The sequence below is a fragment of the Carassius carassius genome, chromosome 19, assembly GCF_963082965.1.
Source record: "Carassius carassius chromosome 19, fCarCar2.1, whole genome shotgun sequence".
Taxonomy (NCBI): Eukaryota; Metazoa; Chordata; class Actinopteri; order Cypriniformes; family Cyprinidae; genus Carassius; species Carassius carassius.
This window is the reverse complement of record NC_081773.1, coordinates 1,425,299-1,453,096: the sequence shown is the minus strand read 5'-3', so window position 1 is coordinate 1,453,096 and position 27,798 is coordinate 1,425,299. Positions and strand designations below refer to the sequence as shown.

At 41.8% G+C, this 27,798-nt stretch overlaps 1 protein-coding gene across 2 annotated transcripts in view; it reads right to left on the bottom strand.

The window, feature by feature from the left end:
• Positions 1-27,798, bottom strand: part of LOC132094846 (kalirin-like) — a 214,968-nt gene that overhangs the window by 67,056 nt on the left and 120,114 nt on the right. For both annotated transcript variants that reach the window (XM_059499476.1, XM_059499477.1), the window contains exons 17-33: positions 26,194-26,412; positions 24,521-24,670; positions 24,020-24,134; positions 23,745-23,860; positions 18,281-18,403; positions 17,544-17,726; positions 16,803-16,921; positions 16,636-16,702; positions 16,274-16,383; positions 15,999-16,068; positions 15,562-15,651; positions 15,214-15,306; positions 15,032-15,143; positions 14,683-14,873; positions 3,927-4,028; positions 3,576-3,718; positions 1,040-1,142 (exon numbers count right to left, since the gene is read on the bottom strand). In XM_059499476.1, coding sequence (XP_059355459.1) covers positions 1,040-1,142; positions 3,576-3,718; positions 3,927-4,028; positions 14,683-14,873; positions 15,032-15,143; positions 15,214-15,306; positions 15,562-15,651; positions 15,999-16,068; positions 16,274-16,383; positions 16,636-16,702; positions 16,803-16,921; positions 17,544-17,726; positions 18,281-18,403; positions 23,745-23,860; positions 24,020-24,134; positions 24,521-24,670; positions 26,194-26,412 — 2,106 coding nt within the window. The remainder of the gene's footprint in view (positions 1-1,039; positions 1,143-3,575; positions 3,719-3,926; positions 4,029-14,682; positions 14,874-15,031; positions 15,144-15,213; positions 15,307-15,561; positions 15,652-15,998; positions 16,069-16,273; positions 16,384-16,635; positions 16,703-16,802; positions 16,922-17,543; positions 17,727-18,280; positions 18,404-23,744; positions 23,861-24,019; positions 24,135-24,520; positions 24,671-26,193; positions 26,413-27,798) is intronic.

Here is a 27,798-nt window from a genome sequence, read left to right as displayed (position 1 = left end):
AAGAAAACTAATTTCTTGGAAGTAAAAACAGTAAAATTATGCACTTATTTGGGAATTTTAGATTTACATTTTAAATATATTGACATGCAAATTTCTTCATTTCACCATCATTTCTATAAACAAATAGGCAAACTTTTGAACGTCACTAGAGTAGAAATCTTCTGTAAGCTAAAATATTAAGCAAATATAAGAATCTAACATGTATTGGGTCAGGTTGCTGCTAACTAGGGGGGTACTGGATGATTATTCAAGCAGTCAGCCATCATGGTCCATCTCAAAACAATTTACTGCATTCAGACACTCCAATGTCTCAAGTCAGTCTATGTCTGACAGTATTAAGGCATAAGTGTGCTCTGCCGCTTCCTCTTCTACAAAACAACACAACAAAAGACACAGCGATGCGGTCATCTCCAAAACAAACTAACCTCACAACACAAACATGCACAGCTCATAAACTATTGTGGAAATGCCTAAAAGACCAGCACAAACACATGTTCAGTGTATCTTACTTTGATTTGATAGGGCGTCTCATAGCTCCTGTGAGGGCTGAATCCAGCACACAGTTTGAAGAGACTTTTCATGGTTGAACATGACTGTCTAACATCTGTTTACCGCTTATCCTCTGTGCTGGAGCATGACAGCCCCTGCTCCATTACTAAAGCAGGGAAACCCTGTGTGACAAACACCTGTCAATCATGGATCACCTGAACCTTCAGGGGGCGGAGTCTGGAGTTAGGGTCTGATTTTTACTGGAAAGATCTGCATTCTAGTATGCTACTCATTTTATAGCTGTGTAGTGCAAAACATAGTAGTATGTTGTTCAGGTCAGAATTTACCTAAGAATTCATTCAGTTGTTAACTTACTACTCACACTATTTTTACTGTATGAAGTTTATATAGTGAGTACAACATGCAAATATGTCTATAAAGGATATCTAAATAACTCAAAGTTTGGCCCCTGTGTGCTGCTTCTGATGCCTCAGCTCAGTAGAACAGAGAGCAGCTCCAGAGGTCAGAGGTCAGATCTGTGCGTTTGTACCTTGTCACTGTCCACAGTGTTCTGAGAGGTTCTGGAAGCGATGGAGATGGTGTCCGGCTGACTGCTGCCATCTCCCTGACTGTCAGCATCCTCACCAGCCTCCCTGCAACCAAACACCAAAAAAAAAAATGATCAGGGATGTGCCCGAAGCTGAATACTTTAAACGAATAACAAATTCAAACAAAGAATAATATTCATTAGATATAGTCAGTCCTTGCTCTTGCTGGATAACTGTGACAGCACAGTATTTTAGAAAACGCCGCAAAAATGACACAATCTATGATACACTCCATTGATTGTAATAATTAGGTGTGGAGCTTCATGCTTTTTTCTTGAAATTGTATGTTTCATACAAATTCATTAGAAAGCACAACTTCACTCTATTATTTATTTTACTAAAAAAATCTAGTAAGAATAAAAATGAGTTGCTTTGCTGTTTCTGATGTGCATTTTTATATAAATGGCTATAAAGAAAAATATATTTACAGAAATGTTGTACTAAAAGCAGAGGTGGGTAGTAACGAGTTACATTTACTTCGTTACATTTACTTGAGTAATTTTTTGGGGTAACTAATACTTTTCGGAGTATATTTAAAGATGGGTACTTTATACTCTTACTTGAGTAAATTTTGGGGGGAAAATCTGTACTTTTACTTCGTTACTGTGGGCGACGCTCCTCTCGTTACTTTATCTTAATGCAATAAATGTTATACGCGCCGTCTACTTTTCTCTGGGCAATGAGCGATGCCCAATCGCGAATGATTCATTCTTTTGAGTCAATTCTGTTCAAAGGCTTGATCAAACCAATTGGCAAACGAGTGAATTGGTTCATGAATCAGTTTGAATGAGTCGTTCAGTTCCCTGCCGCACGCGCTGAGCGTCTGAAGTGGTTCACTCGGAGTTGTAACGTTTAAGAACAGAAAGAGCATTGAAAACGTCGCTGGAACTGCACTGAATTGAAAGCAAATCTGCAAAGGCTATTATTTGCTAGCGATGGAGATCCTTATTAGATGAACACCGCGTGTGCTGTCTACTGTTTAACAGGTAATAACTTGGGCTACATTCGATTACAGTACACGATACCACTGTGACATTAGTTTGTTGTACGTGTGTGGCTTATAACAGAGGGGAGTCAAGTTGAATGCAGCTTCCAAAAGACAAAAAATAGCTGATTTAAGATTTTATTAATTTTAATACAATCACACCGTTGTGAGTACGTTCAGCTGCTAAATTCAGATCTGTGATCGCTTGCTGGCGCTGAGCCAGAGATAGATGCGTTTTTACAGCACTGCGCATTATAACCAATCACACATGATTCTTTTGAGCTGATTAAAGCATTGGCCAATCAGAGGCGTTCAGATGAGTCATCGCTAAAATGCCGGTGCTTCCTTCACTCGCTCACTGACTGAATACCTCTTTCTGGCGAATTCTCTCGCAGGAACAACAAAGTGCAGATGTGTGTGTACTAATCTGTAAATAAGATATTGATTTCACAGTGTTAACAGTTTCAGTGATTTTAATGGGAGTTTCTGAGAGTGATTGAAATCTAGACTGTCAGTGAAAATGATCTTTAGTAATGTAAATGTTGTTTGCTCTCTTTCTGAACAATTAAAGATTAGTAGCAATATTTATATCACATTAACTTTCAATGTTAAATTCACATGTAATATAAAGTCAGTCGTATTAAAAATATGCTATGGCATGACACCTAAATCTGTTACTTAAGTAAACAGACAGGGTTTTATAATAAATTACATAAATTGGGAGTAAAGGCTGATGAAATATATACATTTATACACGCACGCATACATTACATACATTTTATCTATATATCTAAATAAAAATAGGCTCAGTATATATGACCCAAAGTAACTAGTAACTAACTACTTGAGTAGATTTTTTATCCGATACTCTTTTACTCTTACTCAAGTAACTATTCAAGACTAGTACTTTTACTTTTACTTGAGTAAATATTTCTAGAAGTACTTTTACTTTTACTTGAGTACAGTTTTTGGGTACTCTACCCACCTCTGACTAAAAGGGAATCAAGATATAAATTATAACAGACATGTTAACGCCGAAGAGAACAGAATTACATTTAAAAACGGCTTTATTTTGGGAAAACATTCAGTTTTTTTTTTTTTTCAAACTTTGCCCACATCCAGTTTTATCAGAATACAAATAAAAATCATTTTACTATCGCAACAGATATCGGCTTCACTGCACATCCTTATTCCATTATGTACACATTTTTACAAGCAATTGAAGCTTGCATGAGGAGAGACAAGATGGCAAATATTGGTCATAAAAATATTTATGAATAGTGTTTGGTATCATTCTTTTTGATCCAAAGCGACATACAAATGATCTGATCACATCAAAAAAAAAAAAAAAAAAAAAAAAAAAAGCAGGATCTACAAACAGCAACACTTACATCTGCAGTATCTTTGAGAGCTGAGATTATGTTTATATTCATTTTCAAGACTGTGTGTGTAGAGTATGTAAGTTCACTATGCAGTGGTAGAGAGTGTCTGACCTCCTGCTGTTGTTGCGGGGTTTGGCTGGGGTTTTGGGGACACGGATTGGTTCCTTCAGCGCCCCCTTCAGGTGAATGATTCTCTCCTGGATCACCTCTCGGATGTTTTTAATCCATTCTTGTTTCACCTCGATACTGGATGCCTGACACAGACACAGTCAAGCACATTACAAACAGAAGATCCATGTTTTACTCCAACTGTAGGACAGCAGGACGACACAACCATCATGAAAAAAAGTGGGAAATGTTTATGCAAATCTTTGCTAATTTCACTGACTTTCACTGACATATAAACACTTACCACTCCAAAAGTATTTTACTTCTAATAAAATGGTAAATACAATAATGTACCTTAAGGACAGTCTTGTTGTCGGATGAGGGGGTGCGTCCCACCCACAGGGCAAATTTACACGGGTCTCCTTCCACATGTTCTGTCACCCCCAATTCAGAAGTCTGCAAAATCAGAACAGATATTAAAATGAATTCAGTATGCACTGAAAATGTATTTAATATGGAGCATTTAAAAGTGAGAGTGAACTTAATTAAAGGTGGAACTCGAATAAAATTGAAAGTATTTCCTCAGTAAAATCCTAAATAGAGTCTTAAATTGTGTTTGCGAGACAACTCCAGATGACCAGAGGGAACCCAAAGGCACATCTGGATCAGAGCACAGAGGGAGACAGACGCCCCATCTGGTCCACACACCTGCACGGGCTGCTTCCAGGTACGTGTGAAAACACTCAGAGTTACACAATGTGGTAAAACCGATGGAAACGTAAAATTCAGATATAACTCCCATAGGGCTTTCCTTTCATTTAAGACATTGAAATGATCTCAAACAGGATTTATTTACAAGTCAATCTTTTGTTCGTTATCTGGCTCGGCTCGGTGTTCATCTTCAGTTCTCTCTTCACAGCTGTTCAGTCGGTGTACTGTTCGAGTAAACGAATTACTCCGAGATATTGGTTTGTTTTAACTCAGAGGGAGTGTCAGATACATTAAAAAGTTAACAGCTTAAGTCATTTGTGGATTAATGCTTATTGGAGATGCAAACCTTTTCAAACGATTCATTTCGATTTGGTGAACTGGTTCAAGAAGATCCGGTTACATCGAATGATTCGTTCGTGAACCGGATATCACTACACTGCAGTGAACGCGTGTTCTCACAACAGACCCGGAAGAGAAGACAATGCTGAATAAAGTCATACTTTTTGCTATTTTTGGAAAAAAATGTATTTTCGATGCTTCAAAATATTCTAACTGATCCTCTGATGTCACATGGACTACTTTGATGATGTTTTTCTTCCCTTTCTGGACATGGACAGTAGACCGTACACACAGCTTCAATGGAGGGACAGAAAGCTCTCGGACTAAATCTAAAATATCTTAAACTGTGTTGAACGAAGGTCTTACAGGCTTGGAACAACATGAGGTCATTAATGACATAATTTTGATTTTTGGGTGAACTATCCCCTTAAGTGTTTGAACCAGGGACATCGTTAGGCCTATTTTAGGGGGGCTGAAGCCACCCTAAAATGTTCCTAAGCCCCACTAAATGATAATAAGAACAACAGTCAATAACAATTCGATTTATACACAACCGTATCCTCATTCATATTTAGAAATATTTAAAAAATGATATAAATCCAGCTACAAAAAATAGGCGAAAAGACGGAAGTTGGATGGAAGTATAAAGAGTTGTTGAGCTATCAAGATGATGCACTGCACAGTCTCGTTGCATTGGTGTGAACTTTCAGCTTACAGAGCATTGCAGAGCGCTGCAAGTAACCAGAGCGCTGCAAGTAACTGGAGGATTCATCTTTTCTTGTTGCTACTCTAGTTTGGTTTGAACTCGCTATGCACCCTCCAGTGTTGCCAACTTAGCGACTTTGTCGCTAGATTTAGCGACTTTTCAGACCCCCTTGACTTTTTTCAAAAAAAGGCGACTGGCGACAAATCTAGCGACTTTCTTTGACAAACATTATTTAGTCTCTTTAGTACTGCCGCATGAGCGTGAGGTCTCTCTTTCCCAGCACACAAACCTCACTCTTCATCTGCTATGTTCAGCAAACGCAGAGAGGAGCAGCACTTTCATTTAAAAAATATATATTCTGTTGCTTCTAAATCTATTTTGCATGGAAGTATAGCCGAAATCAGTACAGCCATTGTCTTAATAGTATGAGTATTTGATCTTATTAGGCAATGTCATGAGAAGGATTTTAGTGCAGATTGATATCTTTGAGAGTTGGTTATATAGTCTTAATTGACCGAGTTTCAGTAATTATAATATTCATTCTGTTGTCTGACGACAGAAACATTAAAATATAGTAATAAAAACAGTTTTATTGAGAATTTGGCTGCATTAAAATGCAGTACGTGAGCACAGGGAGGCAAAACAATGCGACGCACTTACGTCATGGATATGGTAATTATGTACTAATAATGTATAACGTCATCTAGTGACATTTGGCGACTTTCAGGTGGGGTTTAGCTACTTTCCATTGAAAGAAGTTGGCAACACCAATACACACACTAATGGTGAAAAGAAGACTGGTAAATGTCGTGATACAGAGTGAAATTGTACGTTGTTTTTAATTACCTGCTTACCTTTAGCTACGTTTTCTTAAGGTAAAGGAAAGGGGATATTTTGGTTTGCTATGGAAAACTGTAGTCTAGCTAGAGTGAACAAGCAAAATATAAGAAATGGTTAACTTAGCAAGCTAATCACAACTCTTTATTTTTTGCCAATAATATAACCTATCTCTATAATAGGCCAATTCTAAAACAATATAAATCCCCATAGAATGTTGCTGTCACTGAAAACTAAATGTCATAGGGTCCCTGTTAATGTTATTACCATTGTATCCTTCAATTCATTGAGCAGATGAGATGGATATTCGAAGATATTTTAGCAGAGAGAAAGAGAAGCAGCCGTAGGAGATTGGCAGGCCAGTTGATTCTGAGGGAGCCGGTGTGATTGAGGTCAGTAATGTTCTATGTCTAAGGATTGTTTTGTTTTCTTCTAACAATAAGCATTTGTTGGCAGGTCTAGACATTATGCATAGCCTAAACTAAATTATTTAATTATATTTATTATATATGCTAGCTATATTCTAACTAGGAATGAAACGATTATAATCGGGATAAATCGCATCCAAAATAAAAGTTTGTATTTACATAATAAATGTTTGTGTACTCTCACTGTGTATAATTATATATATATATATATATATATATATATATATATATATATATATATATATGTGACGAGTGGGGCGGGGCCGAGGGACATGGGAGCGAGGCCGGTGGAGTGATGCTACACCTGTTCGACCCACTCGTCACAATATACATAAATGCTTGTATGTGAGTGCAAAGATTTTGCAAACACAAGCTACAAATACCCTGGGGGCTAAGCCCCCCGTCTTCCAATCCTAGTGACGTCCCTGGTTTGAACAGAGTGTGTATGGCTCTCAGAAAGATAGTCACGCTGTGAGATGTGATTGCATTGAGAATGCCCAAATTTAGCACCTTTCACTCAGGTTTCAGGTCTCGTAGCTGCCGAGGCAGTTAAGCAGGTCGATCACAGGGATTGTAGGCGGGGCATGGAAGGAATCTGATGAGAAATGCTTTTTCTTCCAGAATTCCTTTTTGTTTCTATTTTTTACAGAAAAGGAGCTGTAATGAATGTGGGTTATCTACGTTATTGGTGAAGGAGGCTCCTGATTTGAGCCTCCTCATCCTCTCAGCCCAGGTTGTGATGCTCTCTGTGAGCCTCCCTGATCAGCTGTTCTTCTGCCTGGTAGCTCCCCTCCTTTGAGGGTTGCTATGCTGAGATCACAGTTCCTAGTGCTCTCTCATTAGACCTCTGTGGCTCCTCATCTGAGGGAATTTGTGCCGATTATGACACTTAGGAGCATGGTTGGTACTCTTAGCTTAGTACTCTAGCTTCTGAGTCGCTGGCAGCGTACTTCGCTTCCTAGAGCTCCACTTAGACAGAGTTATTAGTATGTAGACCCTATTGTGAGCTTCACTAACTGTGTCTAGCATTTAGTAGTCAGGTCTCCTCTGATTTTAGAGAGTGGTTATGTTGAGACCTTCACTCTTAAGAGCTCCTCAACCAGGCTGGGTGTTGCTAGGCTTCCTCTCGTTTAAGAGAGTTATCCCGCTGGAGCCTCTACTCCTTATAGCGCCGCTTAGACAGCACTATTGGTTTGTAGGCCTTTTTTGTGAGCCTCGCTAATTGTCTTTAGCGCTGAGTGTTGTCAGGCCTTCTCTCGCTCTAGAGAGTCATCATGCTAAGGCCAATACTCTTTTGAGCTCCTCTGCCAGGTTCAGCAAGGTCTGTGATGGGAGAGAGAGTGAAGAGACGAGCGGTGGTAAGTGGGTCAAGTGAAAAACGAGTAACACCTGGTTCTCATTGCAGTGATTGGCGTGGGGAAGCGGTATTTAAGCAGAGAGGCAGAGAGAGCTGAGGACTCGTGGGGACTCAAGCAAGACTCGAGCGTGGAGCAAGACTGTGAATTGCCCAGCAGTGGTTTGAATTAAGCGTATGCGTAGGTGGCGTTTTTTTTTTTTTACTTTTGTGACTAATAAATTCCCACGAGCCTCAGAAACGCCTACCCTGATCTCCTTCCTTTTTTTTTACGAAATAACTTTATTACACTGGTGCCAAAACCCGGGAAGGAAGGGGAACGACACCACCATGCAAACTCCTTCAGGACCATCGGGAACACCATTTGTGGAGATCATTACATCACTCGTGGGCCTGCATCAGGAACACCATCAAGCCCTGCTGACCACGAACATCGGTTTCAGGCAATGATACATGTCCAGCAGGAGCTGTTCCGGAGCTTGCTGGACCGGGAGGTTCGGATGAGGTTGGCTTCCCCCAGTTCCAGCCCCACTGCTCACATGCCTCTTACGAAGAGGATGGCCGAGGCATGTGGGTGGCCAACAGAGAGCTGGCCGTTGCGAGTGATCCCGCTGCTGTCGGGGGAGGCCCAGAAGGCTACTCAACAACTGCCCGTCCAGAACCTCCTGGTATATGCAGACTTAAAAAGAGCAGTGCTCCAAAGGGTCGGCCTCAGCCCCGAGCAACACCGTCAGTGCTTCTGGTCATTGGAATTGACTGAAGTGGGCCGGCCCTTTGTCTTAACCGAGCAGCTCCGGGACTCATGCTGCAAATGGCTGTTGGCCGGAGGAAGCGACGCAGAGACCATCATCAACAAAGTGGTACTGGAGCAGTTCATCTCTCGACTCCCAAAGAGAACTGCCCAGTGGGTCCAATGCCACCGGCCGGCGTCGCTGGATCTGGCCAAGCATCTGGCGGAGGATCAGCTGGCGGCGTGTTTCGTGGGGCTTTGGTGGATTCAGGTTGTAACCAGACCTCCATCCATCAAAGCCTGATACAATCTGGGGCATTGGATACAGGCCGCATGGTTAAGGTGAGGTGTGTGCACAGGGATATAGTGGAATACCCCGTAAAAGCCATAGGCATCAAATTTAGGGGACAAAAGCATTATGTGGAGGTGGCCGTTAGTCCGCGCCTCCAGCATCCACTAATCTTGGGAACCAATTGGCCAGCTTTTGACAATTATTGGGGAGTTTAACAGTGGATGCCTCTGGGAAGAAGAGATGGCAGGAGGGCGAGGCGAGCGCTCAGGTGGGAGAATCTGTGCCAGGACCCAGTGGGGAGGTTTCAGGGGAACCTAGCGAATTGGCGAGGCTAAACCTTTCCAGTCGCGATGACTTTCCCCTGGAGCAGTCCCAGGATGAGACCTTCAAACACGCATTCGAGCAGGTCCATTCCATCGATGGGCAGGTCCTCCATCCTGACCGCGCACTCTCTTATCCATGTTTTGCCGTTATTAAGGACCGGTTGTATCAAGTGACCCACGACGCTCAGACAAAGGAAGATACAACCCAATTATTAGTACCTCGGATGCCGTTGGGAAATGCTTTTCCAGACGGCACATTGTAATCCAATGGCAGGGCATTTAGGTATGACAGCGACATTAAATTGTCTAATGACCCGATTATTTTGGCCGGGCATTCACAAGAACGTGCGCAGATGGTGCGCGTCTTGTCGGGAATGTCAGTTGGTGAACCCACCGGCCACCCCAAAAGCGCCATTGCATCCTCTTCCTCTAGTGCAGGTCCCCTTCGAACGAATTGGTATTGACATCATCGGGCCATTAGAACGATCAGCACAGGGACATCGTTTTGCATTAATCACAGTGGATTACGCAACATGATACCCAGAGGCAGTGGCGCTCCGCAACATCTCAGCAAAGAGTGTGGCGGACGCCCTGTTTCGTTTAACCCTCTGGAGTCGATTAACGCATATACGCTTATGAGTCATTTTCTCCTGATAACCCCGAAAATAACTTAAATTACACTTTCAGTTTTGATCGTACAGATAAGAGCAATACATCAATCGAATCTGTAAAGGGTCTACTTTTTTTGGGATACAGACAAAATAACAACAAAAAATTGTGCACTTATAAAATAAAGATAACAAACAATGTGTGCTGTCTGCTGCCTTTGTCTGCGCTGATCTTCATTTACAAACACGTCATTAAAGTGAATTGTAACTTCGTGAATACTCAACGAAGAGACATGAGAGAGATATCTATGGAAAGCTTGACATGTCTACTTTTAAACTAAACAAGTGCTGCCGAAAACAAATATTCTGTGATAGAGTAATCCATATGAAAACAACGCGATGTCCGTTTTTCACGTCTCCCTTCATTATATCTAATGTGACCACGCCCCCGCGCTGAACGCTCTATTCAGATTCAAAACTGAGTGACTGGAGTAATGATGCAAAAAAATTAGTTTGAAAGTCAGCTTTGATTGTTCCTAATAAACTGTTTAACTGCTCCCCCAACTGGATATTAAATTATGTTGTGGGATAATTAAATATATTCTAAATAAATTACAAACATAAAATTATGTAGATTTATTTTATTCTCACATTCTTTCTTGTAACTCTTCCCCTCTCAGTGACACAGCTGACTGAAAGTCTCATCATGCAGCTCATTATGCAGGCCTTTGTCTTCTCAGGTGTAAATCACAATGATATTCATGATAGTTGACGCCTACTCGCATATGACTTTTACCAACAAAAAGTGTCTTAGAAAATTTAAATCAATATATTGTTTTATGTAAGTGAGTAAACAAGATGATTTTCACATAATTTAGAAAGAATAATTCTAGGCTACAAGCTCCAGTTCTCAAAAATCCCGGGAACCATTATTCTTTATGTGTTTTTTTGCCTTATTCAAGTGTTTTAACATTTTTAGTTTTTCACTAACCACGCATAACATTTTTTTTTCTCAAAAACACAATCATGTACATACATGCATTTCACATATTATTATAGCCCAGTTTGTGCTGATTACAGTGAGATTAGACTTTACCCATTTAGATATTTCTAAGAAACTGAAAAAAGCACAAATGTCAGGGCATGACAAAACTTCTCCAAGCCCCAAAAATACCCTTAGACTCCAGAGGGTTAATCTCCCGCTTGGGAATCCCAAAAGAGATTCTCACGGACCAGGGCACCGCGTTTATGTCACGTACGTTACACAAATTGTACGAATTATTGGGCATTAAAGCCGTACGTACCATCATCTATCACCCACAAACGGACGGACTGGTTGAACGGTTTAATCGCACGTTGAAAACAATGATTTGTAAATTCGTACATGAAGACGTGAAAAATTGGGACAGATGGCTAGAACCCCTCTTATTCGCTGTGCGCAAGGTCCCCCAAGCCTCCACGGGGTTTTCCCCCTTCGAGCTTCTTTATGGACGCCAGCCCATGCTTTTTTTTAGGGTGCTAGACGTCCTAAAAGAAACTTGAGAGGACGGACGTTCGGATAGCAAGAACGAAATTCAGTATGTCATGGACCTGAGGGCATAACTCCATACACTGGGGCGGCTATGTATGGAGAATTTGCTTCAGGCCCAGGGCAGACAAAGCCAGTTGTATAACAGGGGAACTAGGCTCTGAGAATTTGCACCGTATAAAGTGCTCATATTACTGCCAACCTCCAGCTGCAAATTGTTAGCAAAGTGGCAAAGACCCTTTGAGGTCACACAGCGAGTAGGAGATCTCAATTATGAAGTAGTACGAACAGATAGAGGCAACTCGCGGTAAATCTACCACCTCAACCTCCTAAAAAAATGGATCGAAGAGGAGTCAGTGTTGCTAGTGACGGCGGTGAGCAGAGAGAAAGATCTCGGGCCAGAAGCGGTCATTAAAATAAAAACCCTCACCCTGGCCCCGGGAGTGGATCACCTCTCGCCCTCGCCGCTCTTTGACATCGGGCGTTTACAGTCCGAATTTGCAGACATGGTTTCACCCCTCCCTGGTCGTACTAATCTGATTCAGCACCATATTGAGATGGAGCCGGCTGTGGTGGTTCGCAGCCGGCCATATAGATTAGATAGAAAAAAGTGGTTCAGACAGAATTAGAGGTGATGCTGGGGATGGGAGTAATCGAGGAGTCCCACAGTGATTGGGCAAGCCCGATAGTTTTGGTGCCTAAAACGGATGGCTCGGTGCGGTTTTGTGTGGACTATCGCAGGGTGAACACAGTGTCAAAATTTGATGCTTATCCAATGCCGCAGATTGACGAGTTGCTCGATCGGTTAGGTACGGCTCATTTTTACTCGACATTGGACTTAACAAAAGGATATTGGCAGATCCCCTTATCTCCCATGTCCAAAGAAAAAACAGCCTTCACCACGCCATTTGCCCGGTGCTGTACATTAGTCGGAAGCGCTCGAAGAGAGAGACTAGGTACAGCACCATAGAGAAGGAGTGTTTGGCCATCAGGTGGGCAGTCCTCACCCTTCGCTATTACCTCCTATTACCCTCTGCTCGGACCACGCGCCCCTCCAGTGGCTCCACCGCATGAAGGATACCAACGCGCAAATCACCTGTTGGTATCTAGCTTTACAGCCATTTATGTTCAAGGTAATTCACAGGCCGGGGGCGCAGATGGCTGTAGCCGACTTCCTCTCCAGAAATGGGGGGAGGGAAGCTGCAGGCCGGATGGCTCCCCGGCCTGAGTCGGGCGGTGGGGGTATTTGGCTGGTGAGGCGTGGTTTAGCGAGGTCTGTGACAGAGAGAGAGTGAAGAGACGAGCGGTGGTAAGTGGGTCAAGTTAAAAACGAGTAACACCTGGTTCTCATTGCAGTGATTGCCGTGGGGAAGCGGTATTTAAGCCAGCCGTGAAGACTGTGAATTGCCCACCAGTGGTTTGAATTAAGCGTATGCGCAGGTGGCGCGACTTTGTTTTATTTTTGTGTTGACTAATAAATTCCCACGAGCCTCAGAAACGCTGACTTTGGTCTCCTTCCTTCTTTCTACGAAAAAAAAACTTTATTACAGTAGGTTTCCTTTCGTTTAGAGAGTCTGCTGAAGCCTCCCCTCCCCAGGGCTCCGCTTAGGGAGTAGAGGAGTGTAGGCTCTTTTATGTTGAGCCTCACTAACTCTCTTTAGCGCTGAGTGTAGTCAGGTCTCCTCTCATTTTAGAGAGTCGTTATGCTGAGACTTTCACTCTTAAGAGTTCCCGTGCCAGGGTTGAGCGATGTAGGTTTCCTCTTGTTTTAGAGAGTCATTCTGCTGAAGCCTCTGCTCCCCAGAGCTCCGCCTAGGAAGTAGTGGAGTGTAGGCTCTTCTATTCTGAGCCTCACTAACTGCCTTTGATGCTGAGTGTGGCCAGGTCTCCTCTCGTTTTAGAGAGTCGTTATGCTGAGGCCTCCACTCTTAAGAGCTCAAACTAGGATTTAGTGTGTAGGTTTTCTCTTATTTAAGAGAGTCATTCTGCTGAAGCCTCCACTCTCCATAGCTCCACTTGGACAGTACTTTTGGTAGGTAGGCTGCTCTTCTTTTTGGGAGCCTCGCTAACTGTCTTTAGCTCTGAGTGTAGTCAGGTCTCCTCTTGTTCTAGAGAGTCATCATGCTGAGGCCTCTACTCTTAAGAGCTTCTCTAAGAGGGTTGAGTGCTAGGCTTCCTCTCATTTATGAGAGTCATCCTGCTGAAGCCTTTGCTCTAAGAGCTCTGTCATGGGTGGTGACATGAGTTTGTAGGCTTTTTCTTTGAACCTCGCTAACTGACTCTGGCGCTGAGGGTAGCCAGGTCTCCTCTCAGTTTAGAAAGTCGTTATGCTGAAATCTCCACTCTTAGAGCTCCAGACTTTGGCGGGTGAATTAGTCTATGATGTTTGGAGCTTGAACCTGCTGAAAAGCCTAGCAGTTTCGCTGGTAGGGATGCTGTTTCTCAAGTCCTGACTTGGGGAAACAGTTACCTAGGCACTTATCCCTCAGCATGGTGGCGTTGGTATACCATCCTAATAGCGGCCTCTAGAGGATGCAGCGTGGAGTTCTCTTTCGAAAGGGAATGTCTCAGGTTACGCATGTAACCATGGTTCCCTGAGAATAGGGAATGAGATGCTGCGTATCTATGCCATGCTTTGGCATTAGGCCGTGTTTCCTCAGACAAAAAAGAGGATGATGTGTTCTACAGGTGCCCTTTTATATCCGCAGTTGCTCGTTTGCTTACGTCATAGGCTTCGGCCTGTCAATGTCAAGTTCATTGTCGTTATTTCATTCATGCTTCAGACACCGGTCATGCTGACAGTTCTCCCATAGCACCCTCTAGAGGATGCAGCGTCTTGTTCCCTATTCTCAGGGAACCAAGGTTACATGCATAACCAGAGACAATGTTTTTGTAAAATGAAGCACTGCATTTGAAATATCACAAACACATCTCAAAAGAAAACATTTACAAACACCTTTGCCATAATATAAATTCTGTTTGATTTCTGTGTGTTACATAGAGAATTTTGTGTGTTGTGTTTTGCAAAAAGTTTTTTATGAAATTGAAAACTGAGTCGCAGGCTGAGAATTAGTGTATGGTTTTCCAGATTTGGTGTGTGCTTCTGCTGTTTGAGTGTCAGCTTTCGGAAACTGTGTGGCAAGTAAAGATTTAGTGTATAAGCATTTAAAAAAAAAACACATTAAATTTAACTGTATTGGGTGGTGTATTTAACAGCTGTATTTGTGTGTAAACTGAGTGATACAATTAGGTACCAGTAGTTTGCTCTTGTAGATGTATTTGGATCGTCCCGCTGAGTCTTTGATTTCTTTGCTGAAGACGAGGGAGATCTCAAAGAGGAAGAGGTGGCGGTCTCGTCCCTTACGGATCAGTGATTTGGGGTCCCACACCTGGAAGGTGTCCTGCAGGAAGAGTTCACCCTGAACATCCAGATTCTCATCAAAACCTGACGAAAGAAAACATCAGGTCAGAGACTGAAGGCTTAAGTGCATCAGTGGAAAGTGTGTGAGTCTCTGTGTGTGAGTGTGTGTGAGTGAGTGCGTGTGCACGTGTGAGTGTGTGTGTGTATGTGTATGTGTATGTGTGTTTTCGGGGATGTTGTACCCTCCAGCATGCTGACGTGCATGGCATCATTGGCTCTCTTTGGGACACTCAGCATGACCTCCAGCCCATCTTTAATTTCACCTTTGCCTTCTTCACAGCAGGACAGCAGCTCCTGAAAGCACACACTGTACTGTACTGACCTTCTCAAAGCAAACACTGTATGTCTGTGAGACGCACGCTACCTTGAGCAACAGCTGGTATTTGGTGATTCTCTGCACAGGTTTGATGAGGTATGATGATATAGAGTTGGTCAGACCATGTCTCTTCTGAATCTCCTGTTCAGAGCAGACAAAATTCATCATATCTGAATAGAGCATCAGTGACTCACTGACACCACCTACTGACCACTTCATAGTGCTCTTCCGAACATCAATGAGTCATTTCATTTCGTTTCAGCTAAATTTACTACTGTAAAAATTAAAAAATAAAGAAACTCATGTAAGCAAATTACTGAAGATACAAAAGAAGTAAAAATACATTATACATAATACAATACAAACTGATGATTTCGAAAACTCACGTGTACTTACGTCAAAAAAACTCCCAGCATGCTCTAGGATGAGCTGACTGGAATCTGGTTTGTTTTTGCAGTATGTCACATAAATATTAAACTTATCAGCCTGAAACACAAACACACAAGCTTTAATTCAGCATATCAAAGGAAAACAAAAAGATGTCATAATTAATTTCAGTGAATTTTCAAAGTGTTTGACTGATTGTCAGAATTCTTGCTGTAAAAAAACAAAATATATATATATATGTAAAATCTGTAAAATCAATCAATCAATAAAAAACAACAACAAACAAATTAATACATAAATAAAGAAATAAATAAAGAAATAAATAAAGTTTTTATTAATTGTCTGCTTTAAAAAATTGTAGTTGAAAAAGTTGTTAGGTTCATTGTTAGGTTAATATAAACAATGACATAATTTCCTGCGCAAATGTAGTATTTTAAAATACTCACCCATGTAACAAAGCAATGGCCCACATCCTCAGGTAACTGCTCATAATTGATCAGCTCTTTCAGAAATATACTATAATAAACACAAAACAACATGCAAATGAGTCGTAATCACTGAATTTTCATATCAAATGGGATACACAGTTTGCATATGGATCATTTTAATTTTAAAAGCATATTAATCACCTCTTTCTTCTGAGAAAATAAGAAAACTGTGTGTATGCTGATAAAAAGCTCAGTGTGGCTTATGGGCTAAACATGTAATGAGAACAACTAACTTATTATGGAAGTCGTAAATCTCCTGGATGTTTCCAAAGATGATGTGCTCTTTGTTGGCGATTCCTGGAGGGATTTCCTCTACGCCATTGGTCATACCCCACAAATACGTCTAATAAATAAATCACACAAAAAGAAGTGAGTAGCCGCAGGAATTTACTGCCTGCGATCATTGGCATGCAATATCTCAATGTACAATAAAGACCTAAGGATCTTAAATGGGTCGTATCATGGCAAACGTATTTCTTTAAAGAAACAATGGATTTCGGTGTACATATAGACATAGATATAGAAGACTTAAAGGCAGAGCTGCATAAATGTTTAAAGAAAAATTTATTAATATTAATAAAAATGAAACACTTACCTCTAAACATTCATGCAAGTCCCTCACATATGCCTTTTCTGTCTGTAACAGCTCTGCTATAATAAACCTGCACCAATACAAAGCAGAGAGTGATTACAAGAGTCTGAAACTGTGATGTGTGTTTGGAACTGCTGTCTGGATCTGGATGGTGGTGTAGGATCTCTTACTCTTTCTTCCGGGCTGATTTCCTCTTTTCCTCATTGATCTCGTGGTTGGGGTCACGCAGTTTGACCTCTGGGTCAGTCAGACTGGCTGGAATGATATCCAGCTCCAGATCCTTATTATCCTGAAACACAGAGACAGGACATACATGTTCAGGACATACTGCTATGCTGCTATGTGTGTTCAGTCTATGCACACAGAATGAACCGTTACGTTTGTCGAAACACACAAGATAACACACTGCATTAGATGTGCTTTCCGTTTCATCTGTGTTCAATATGACAGGTTGGGAAAGAGTTTAGTTTTAAAAGCACAATCATTTCCTAATAATTTTCATATTACAAAAAAAAAAAAAAATGAATGAATGAATAATTTATATATTTGTTATAAAAAGTTTAAATAAAAACTAAAAACCTTCCTTGAGTTAAGCAGCTTAAAATGATCAGATCACAGACAGAGATGCTAAAATATAGCAATGGCTCTTCTCTAAAAACATTCTTATGCTTTTTACTTTTACTTTTGCTATAAAATACTGATTTACAGTTTAGGTATAAAAGTAGCTACATAGTTTATGAAAATGTATTGATTTATTAATTGATATAAAACAAGCAATGTTCTATCAGCGATACAGTGCAGGTTAAAGAGCTAGAAAATAAATGAATAAATATAATAAAAAATATATATTAATAATACTAATAATAATAATTATTAATATTATTATTATTATTGCTGGTTATGTGCAGTACCTCAGAGCTGATGCCCAGAGCGTTCTCCAGACTGCAGCGGTATTTGCCCATGCGCAGGGAGAAATCTCTGTAGCGCTTGTCCACTGCCGTCACCCACTTCTTCAGCTCGGTGACGTGTGTGTGACCCTTCTCCACAAAATTATCTGCCAGCTGGATCAACATCTTCACTTTCTCTTTAGTTTGCTGCATCACACATGAACATTATGTGTGTGAGTGTGTTGTTTGATAATTTATGCTCAACATGCATCATGTCGAGCCAAGTGACAAAAGAAGCTTCTTTTAAAAGTTCCTCAGAGAGAATGTTCTTGTCCTTGCCAGGATTTCTATATTGCCTAAAATTTCCAGGTTTTGGCTGTTTGCACTGTGCAGATCGATCATTGTATGACATTCATAAAAGCTATATAGAGCAGAGCAGACATCTCCTTATGCATTCAAATCACTCTCTTGGTACTTCGGTATCATACAATGATCGGTGCACAGCGACGCTTCAAGTGGAAAGAATGAACAAACCTAACATGTATGTGTATTTGCATTGCTTTGATCGTTCTCGGTAGATCTCACCTTCTCACACACCACGATTGGTTGATTATGTACAATACCTGCATGTTATTGGTCAAACTACTTTGGATGTTTTAGGCAATATAGAAATCCTGGGAAGGATGCACCCTGGGAAAATGGCTCGTATGGTCACCCTAGACTAATAGTAATTTTAGGAGGAAGTGTTTGTGTCTCTGTACCTTGGCAGAGACGCGGACTTCTTCATATTCTTTGAGCAGTTCCTGAGTTTTCTCCACCGAGTCTCCAGGGGACGTATGAGAGGCGAGATACACCTCTCCTGCCTCCTCGATCCACTCTAACGCCTGAGACAGAGAGAGACAGACTCCATCAGATGATCCCAGTCAACACACAGATCAGTCTGTACAGCTGAAGTGTCCTGTGAGGTCTGGTATTCATACACACCAAGCATTCAGCCAATCAAAAGCACCCAATGAAGAATGTTCTAATATTATAATAAAGTGAATGTGTGAACAAATAATCTGAATGGAACTACAGTATATCTGCCAGCATTTGACCTTTATTCTTCCAAATATGTCAGAGCTTAATATATATTAACCTATATTAATTTAATGAGTTTATTCTGTTATTTTGAGGCTGTGAAAATGGTTAGGTCTAGATATTTTTCTGATTTTATTGAGAATAATCTTCAAAATCCAAAAGTCCTTTTCTCAAAAATGTATTCATTCTTGAATCCTAGATTTGAGGTGCCTGGAGATATGCCTATGGGTTTATGTCTTTTAGATTTTTTTGTTGGGCGTATGTCAGACATCCAACAGTATATGCAACGGTGTTCATATATGCCTATGGATATAACTGTAACTCATGCTGTGCTGCCTGATATTGAGCCCATCTTTATCCATGCTTTTAGACATTGTACTCAAGCTTGAGGCACTGGAGGACCGGAAGCCCCCTCAGGGCTGGACGAGGGAACCAAGAATTAAGGATGACTGGACAAGACCAGTGGAGACGACAGAGTGAGGTGAGTGGGCAATTCGATCTCCAGTTAATACTCCCAGTCTATAAGATCCCACTACCAGTTTGGCACCAAAACCACTCCATACACAGCTCACCCTCAGCCGCTATGCAGGGGGCAGAGCTCCTTTTTCTCTCATTTTGGGCTCTATAACTGGCTCTCGCACCTGGTCTGATGGGTTGGGCTCAACTTCTGGGGCAATCCTCTCCTTAGTAGCTTGGCTCTGCTCTGGCTTATGGATTGCGGTGGGAAATGGGTCTCCATCATTGTTTGGATAGGGCTTATAATCCGTACCCCAATTAGATGGTGGGTTTGGCTGTGGGTCAGGAGTGGCACAAAGGCGACCTTCCTCGGACGGTGCTCTGTATGTAATGTTTAAACTGACATCGTACAATGCACAGATCGCACCTCCAGGTAGTTGGTGAGGCTTGCTAGTACCTAGGCCCCGAGTGATTTCTCCCCCTGCTCTAGCAAGAGGAGGAGGTATTCTAGGTGTTGGAGGAGGGGCTCTATGGGAAAATGCGACGGAAACAAAAACACTGAGAGAAAAAAACGGAAAACAAAAACGGAGTGTAGACACGGAGGTTACTGTATCAGTCGGTTCTTCTGTCACACTACACAAGGAGTCAAGGAAGCCAGGAACGAGGAGATGAAGAATTCACAAAACAAGAGTCTTTAATAATACAAATGGGGAACATTGAGCACATAGTCTCAGCCTCAGACGTCACGCCCATGAACCTTTGGCTAAACGTCTAATGCATATGGGACACAAAAGTGGAAAAACTTCAGGAGTGTCGAAGTCGTCATTGGATTGGTTGAATTCTACAGGATTTCCGCGAGACTTATGTGTCTCGTTCTTTAACATTCCACCTGGAAACAAAGATACCGTGGTGCCAAACCCCCAAAGAAGAAAGTGGTCGTGTTTACAACTGTGACAACGATTGCTTATCAGGATCAGCTAAACGCTGGATTTTCAAAAGTATTGAAATATTTAAAATTCACGGAACAGAATGTTTAAAATACGTCCAAGAGTTTTATATACTGGTCTGTTATAGTGGCAACATTTCCACACCTTGAAACGTGATGATGAACGGAACGAACGAACTTACTATAAGGACTAACTCCTCTTCTACTCTCTCCAGCGATTCTCTCCGAAGACCCAGTTCCCCAAGTGTGCGTGTGTGTGGCTCACCATCCCTCCAAGAAGTATTCACCCTACCTTCACGGATCCATCCTCATTGTCACTCATCACTACCTGCTCCTCTGCTTGTGTCTGTGTATAATAAACATCTTCATTCTGTTACTCCTCAGCTTCCCGAGTGATCCGTAACAGATGACCGGACCAGCACCGCCAGGCACAAGCATGAGCCTCACGGACCCCTTTCAAGATCTGGTTGATGCACTCCGACGAACACTCATGGCAACACCAGCACCTCCTACACCAGCGAGCACTTCCGCAGACCCTGTCATCACTTCCTCACCTGCCGTTCACGCCAGTCCCATGGCCAGGCCGGCGCCCTACTCTGGTTCGGCGGAGGAATGCAGCGGATTCCTCCTTCAATGTTTGCTGGTCCTGGAGATGCAACCGCACTTGTACCCCACTGACCGTTCTAAGGTAGCCTTTATTATTTCCCAACTGCAAGGTAAAGCACTACTGTGGGCAGATTCTCTCTGGACTCAAAATAACCCAGTTATCCAGTCTTATTCTAGCTTCATCGACCATTTCCGTGAAGTTTTCGGCAGACCAGCTTGGGACTCTTCCATTGGTGAGAAGCTGTATAATCTAAAATAAGGAAAAATGTCTGTCAATGAATATGCCCTTCAGTTTAGGACTCTGGCGGCCTCCAGTGGATGGAACGAACAGGCTTTACTGACGACCTATCGTCAAGGATTGGAACCCTGAGTGCGGTTGCATCTCGCTGCACACGAGGATACCATCGGACTCGAGCGATTCATCCAGCTATCCATCCGCTTCGCCACTTGTATGCAGTCGTGCTTAGAAGAGCACCAGGGCCAGTCGCATTCCTCCACACCACTCTGCCGACCAGAAAACGTCCAGTTCCAGTCACACCGTCCCCTAAACCTCTCCCAGTCTACTCCACGTCTATTGATAGCCCAGTTGAAAATCAGTCCATCACCATTCCTTAATGCTACGCCCCCTTCAGCGACGTCTTCTGCCCTAAACGGGCCTCCAAGCTGCCTCCACACCGGCCGTGGGACTGTGCCATTGATCTGCTGCCGGGTGAACCAGTGCCAAAGGGAAGGATATATCCCCTATCCATTCCTGAGGAGAAGGCCATGGAGGAATACATCAAGGAGGCGCTAACCCAAGGGTATATTCGTCCATCTACCTCCCCTGCTGCTTTGAGCTTTTTCTTCGTAGAGAAGAAGGATGGAGGCTTGAGGCCATGTATTGATTACCGAACACTCAATAACATCACTGTAAAATTCCGGTACCGACTTCCCCTCGTCCCAGCTGCCCTGGAATATCTCTGTGGTGCCACTGTGTTCACCAAATTGGACTTCCGCAGCGCATACAACCTCATCCGGATACGTGAGGGGGACGAGTGGAAGACCGTCTTCATTACCCCTACTGGTCACTACGCATATTGCGTCATGCTGTATGGGCTTGTTAACGCCCCCTTCGTATTCCAGGATTTCATCCACGAGGTGCTCCGGGATTTCCTCCACAAGTCCGTCTTGGTATATATCGATGATATCCTCATCTATTCCCGGAGCCTGGCAGAACATCAACGCCACGTTGCGGAGGTCCTGCAACGCCTGAGGGACTACCAGCTCTACCTCAAAGCCGAAAAATGTTCCTTCCATCAGCCCTCAGTGCAGTTCCTTGACTATACCATCAATTGCAGTGGCATCTGGATGGACGAGGGGAAGGTGAGCGCAGTCAAGGATTGGGCCACTCCAACCACCATCAAAGAATTGCAGCGGTCCCTTGGCTTTGCCAATTTCTATAGACGGTTTATACGCAACTTCAGTACCATCACCAGTCCTCTTACCAATCTCCTCAGCCAGAAACCTAAGTCTCTCTCCTGGACTCCAGCCACCACAAAAGCCTTCCAAACCCTTAAACAGGCCTTTATGACCGCCCCACTCCTGGTCCATCCTGATCCCGATCGGCCCTTCGTGGTGGAAGTGGACGCCTCAACCACCGGAGTGGGAGCAGTCCTATCCCTGCAGCAGGGGAATCCCAGCCGCCTCCATCCATGCGCCGCCTTCTCCCGGAAACTCAACCCGGCGGAGGTAAACTACAGCATCAGAAATAGGGAATTGCTAGCCATCAAACTAGCTCTGGAGGAATGGAGGCATTGGCTAGAGGGAGCCAAACACCCATTTCAAGTCCTCACTGACCATAAGAACCTAGAATACCTTCAAGTAGCTCAATCCCTGACAGCCCCGCTGGGCATTATTTTTCACCCGCTTCCAATTCACCATATCGTACCGCCCAGGGGTGAAAAACGTAAAGGCCGATGCCCTATCCAGGTGCTATGCTCTCGAAGAGAAATCTGAAACTCCAGAAACCATCCTCCCAGAAAATATCATTGTCTCTCCGATTACTTGGTCTTCTGACACTCTTCCTCCAGCCAAGCCTCCTACTAACACCCCGCCGGGTTTCCCACCGGGACACCTATACATCCCCAGGACACGGTGCACCCCACTCATCCACTCCACTCATACGTCACTTGGCACTGGTCACCCAGGGGTCAATGAAACCCTCTCGCTGCTAAGGGAACACTTCTGGTGGCCCAACATGGCCTCGGATGTCAGGAGGTACGTGAGTGGATGTACCAGCTGCGCCATGTCCAAAAGTTTGTCACCGGAGTTCTAAATCATATCCACCTGATCCTCATCACCAGCCTATGACCGCAGCACCATAAAAGCCACACACATGCACTCAAACATTGTCCGGTGACGTTCGCGACAAGATCATTCCTGTATGCTTACTATAAGGACTAACTCCTCTTCTACTCTTCTAAGAGACCCAGTTCCCCAAGTGTGTGTGTGTGTGGCTCACCGTCCCTCCAAGAAGTATTCACCCTACCTTCACGCATCCATCCTCATTGTCACTCATCACTACCTGCTCCTCTGCTTGTGTCTGTGTATAATAAACATCTTCATTCTGTTACTCCTCAGCTTCCCGAGTGATCCGTAACAAGTACGGTGTTAGTCGTGAAACTGTTTTTTTACTTTTTTATTTTTATGAATTATTCATATAAGATATGAAATATCTTAAGAAGCTAAATACTTACTATAGCTCATTTAATATCTTAAATAGGAAATAATAATAAATTAAATAGGAGGCATATTTTTGTTTGTCACCATTTACAAAAAGCTAGATGAAGCACAACAAAATAGATTAGTTCTCAATGGACGTTTTTAAATCTGAACTACATCATTTGACCCAGTGTGTCACTTTGCGTCTCACAACATTGGTTGTACATTCCAAAGAAATACAACTCCATACTATGCTGTCTAACAATAATGTCAATAATGTGTCTTCTATATGTCTTCACAAAAGCACACCACAGACTCATTCATGCAGATGAAGATAAAAACACAAACAAAAAAAAGTGCAGTATAGAGTCTGCAAAGACCCCCTCCCCCCCCCCCCCCCCCCCCACACACACACACAAACAGTGAAGTGTTTTCACCTGTTTGGCGCTGCGTTCAAACACCACATACTGCTGACACTGATCCAGACGCCGCTTCTTCATGGTCCAGAAATGCAGAACTCTGTTTTCCCTCTGCAGCAGTTCATTCAGGATGGCTGTACAAACGCAACACATCACACATGACAAATTATAAACATTAATAAATGATTTACTGGATATATCAAGAATACAGAATTCTAAGCTAAAAAAAGAAAATATTAAAAGATGGAGACATATTCATCAGATTGTGATTTAATCAGCTTTGAAGCTCTGACCTTTGACCTGTTGCTCAGGGCCGCGGGGGTTGCTGGATGATCCCTGACTGCTGACATTATTCCGATGGATATATTTCAGAAAAACCTCAGCATTTCGCCTGGCCAGAGTACATGCCTGAGAAACACAGCCGACTTTACAGATCTAAAACAGAGCCTCTTTATTACATTAAAGATCCTCTGATCTAAATGTTCTATTGATTTGCATAAATGGACTATTGCTCTATTGAAAAATCCAGCATATGCTGGTTAGGTATGTTTTGAAGCATGGCTGCTGGCTTGAGCTGGTTTAAGCTGGTCCTAAGCAACTAGCTCAGGACCATCACATGATCAGCTTAGACCAGCATTCATGCTTCGAAACATACCTAACCAGCATATGCTGGATTTTCCAACTGGAGTATGCAGGAGACTCTTTTGTGATTGTCATTATGAATTTGGTAACTTTGTGCTGACTGATACTGATAGAGATTTTGAGAGATCAGTTCAGTTCAGTTTAATGGTGACCTTGAGAAAAGCCTCTTTCTGCTCCAGGTGTTTGCTGATGAGCGGCAGCACATGATCCATCTCTGCTGAAGATCCCAGTTTATCATTAGCTCCACACCAGTCCTCGTCTCTGCGGTACTCCTGCTCCAGACTCTCCAGCACGCTGCACACCTGTGAATAAGCCATTCGCATGACATTTAGCATGACGCAGTGTTCTGTACTTACTATATGGTTAGGGTTAGGATTAGGGTTACTTGCGTGGAATTATGCATAATTAAGTGTTATTATAATAGTAAGTACATGAAATATGTGTAACAAGGACACCTTAAAACAAATTTAAATTTAATCTTTTATAATAAAACTATGAAATTGTTTTGGAGACCAGACCCCAGCATGGACCTTGCTTAATGGAAGAGTTTTTGAACCATCAAGTGTCCCCTTACAATGCATAATCTGCATTTATTTTCTAGCAAAATATGAAAATAAGTACACTTTGATTGATGATTTCCACGAAGCAGAAAATGCAGACGGAATCACAAAATCCAGTCATGAAAATAAAATTTATATTTTAATATGGACAGTCACGGAATTTGTCAAAGTTAGCATAAATTAATCAAATCAAATCTCCATATGGACCAGTATATGTAAATGTTAAGCTGCAAAAGTTGGTTGAAATATGAATCCTGCATGTTCTGTGCGTCTCTGTGTGAATGAATGAATGGCAGAGATGTGCGGGTTTGTTTACTACATAGACTGAAGCGCATGACACTTGCAGTAATTTCAGCATCTGCCGTCTCAATGAGGACATAAATACACTAACAACATCACCAAAACTGTTCTGAGTCACATCACAAGCATTTTACCGTTTCATTTGAGTAAAACCAGTGTCAAAATAAAAGTTCATTTTTACATAAAGGCATTGTGTTAGAAATATTACTATTATTTAGTAGAATGTATGTGATACTGCTACTACTGTTGACAAAATTAATAAAACTTTATTTTTTTAAAGAAATAAATCACACAATATTTCTTCCATGTTTTAATTTTAATAGCAAATCCCCTTTATTTACAAAAAATAAAATGATTAATAAATTTCAATAATTAATAAATTTCATTAATTAAAATAAATTAAATGTGGGTGAAACTTGTTTACTTTTTTCATAATTATATTACTTGTAGAAAAACTTTAAACACAATTGTAAATTAGTATAAAGAATATCGTTGGTTTTATTTTTAGTGATAAAAAGTTTTTTTTTGTTTTTTTTTTAATTAGCATATTTTTGTGTTTTGCTTTGGTACCGAAATTGGTACCGAAAACCGTGGACTTTCATTGGTATCGGTACCGAATACTGAAATTTTGGTACTGTGACAACACTATTCACGGCTATGATAATTTGCGCTGAGCTTGGTATATTTCGTTGGTCGATATGTAAATTAGATGTTGCGTCTGTGTTCTGTAATTTGCGCATTGTTAGTAAATCACCTGCAGAAATTTCCACACCTGTAATATGTATTCAACACAATAAAGCACCCACTTTTTCACATTGGTAATGTGCCACTGAAACTAATCTTGGGACACCTGGCTGTCTTTTGTAGTACTGTAAGTCTTCTAGGGTTGTATCAGCCATGGTGAAGTGATGCAGAAGCCAGGAGGATCAGCTGATATGTGTGTGTGTTTGTGTGTTTCTCATCACCTGTTCTGATGTCTTGTAGAAGGCTACAGAAGCGTTAACCAGCTTGAGTCTGTCTTCCATCTTCAGCATGAGCTGCTGCCAATGTACTGCCACCTTTTCAGCACAGTTGCGAATGGCCTCCGGGTCGAAGTGTCCGGCCTGTAACAAGATCTCGGCCTTCTGCTGCACCTGCAGTGCGCTCTGATGGGTCTTCTGAAGAGAGTTGGCGTGGAACAAAGACTACAGGGAGAGAAGAGAGACAAAGAACAGCAAGTTAAATATACCTTAGCCTGGAGGTTGAGAGCAAAATCAACAAACAGTAACTGTGGCACTAACCATGCCACTGTCATACAGTGGTAGACCATAATGAAGCATTTTTGCATACATTTAGATAAAACATCTGTACACTCAAAAAATTAATATGAAATTAAATACCACCCAGCGCTGGGTAAAATATGGACAAACCTAGCGGTTGGGTTAAACAAAATATTGTACTTTTCACTGCATTACATTTACAAGTTTTTTGCAATAATTTCGTCACCAATTTCAGAACCTTGATGTCGTTTTTCAAAACGTCTAAACACAAAAGTCAAATGTGAAAAACTTTGCACGTTGCATACATTTGTATCTTTAAAGAAACCTTGCATTTGCTGAATTATTGATTCAAATAACCAATTTCTCATTAAATATCACAGAAACATTACTTTAGATCACACACAAGATACCTAGAGTTTCACTGTGTACACTAAAAAATGCTGGGTTCAGCCTGTTGGGTCATTTTATTAGGTTATTTTTTTATATTTTTACGCAGGTGCTGGGTAGTTTTTAACAGTGGGTTATTTTTTCTACCCAACCTGCTGGGTTGAGACTGCCTCCAACAAAATAAAGCTGCTGCTGAGTTAACTAGTTGCTTATTAGCATGCATATTATTATTATATAATATTAGCCAATTATTAGTACTAATTAAGCACATATTAATGCCTTATTCTATGTGACCTTATTCTCCATCCCTGATCCTGTCCAATACCTAAACTTAACAACTACCTTCCTAACTATTAATAAGCAGAAAATTAGGAATTTATGAGGGAAAATTCATAGTTAATACTGAATAAGTGTTCCCTATTCTAAAGTGTTACCAATGCAATTTGTCTTGTATTTTTCAATATGTTCTTGCTTGACAATAAACTTTTGATTATTGCAGTTGCCTCTAGTAATTCTGATTGTGATTTCCAGCCCATTTTAAGGCAGCATATATATATAAAAAAAATAAGAATAGTTGACTTAAATACAATTTAATAAACTCTTAAATCACAAGAATTAAAGAAGACAGATAATTAAAAGTAAACAACTATTAGAGTAGATCATCTGAGCATCTTTTATGGGACATCGTCCAGCAGCCCTCCTACTCCAGACCGCTGAAAGCTGACTAGGTTTTCTACAGTCAAACGTTGGCCTGTGTTTTGTCTGCTGGCATTGTCATGGTGAAGGAAAATATTAATAGTCAGCTATGGACATTTACTAGCCGAGCTGTGCAGGTAGAACCTCGTCCAAAGCAGGAAATAGAGACCACTGCCAAGTCCTGTGATGAATGACACGACTACTGTACTGAGAGACACAGACTGATTG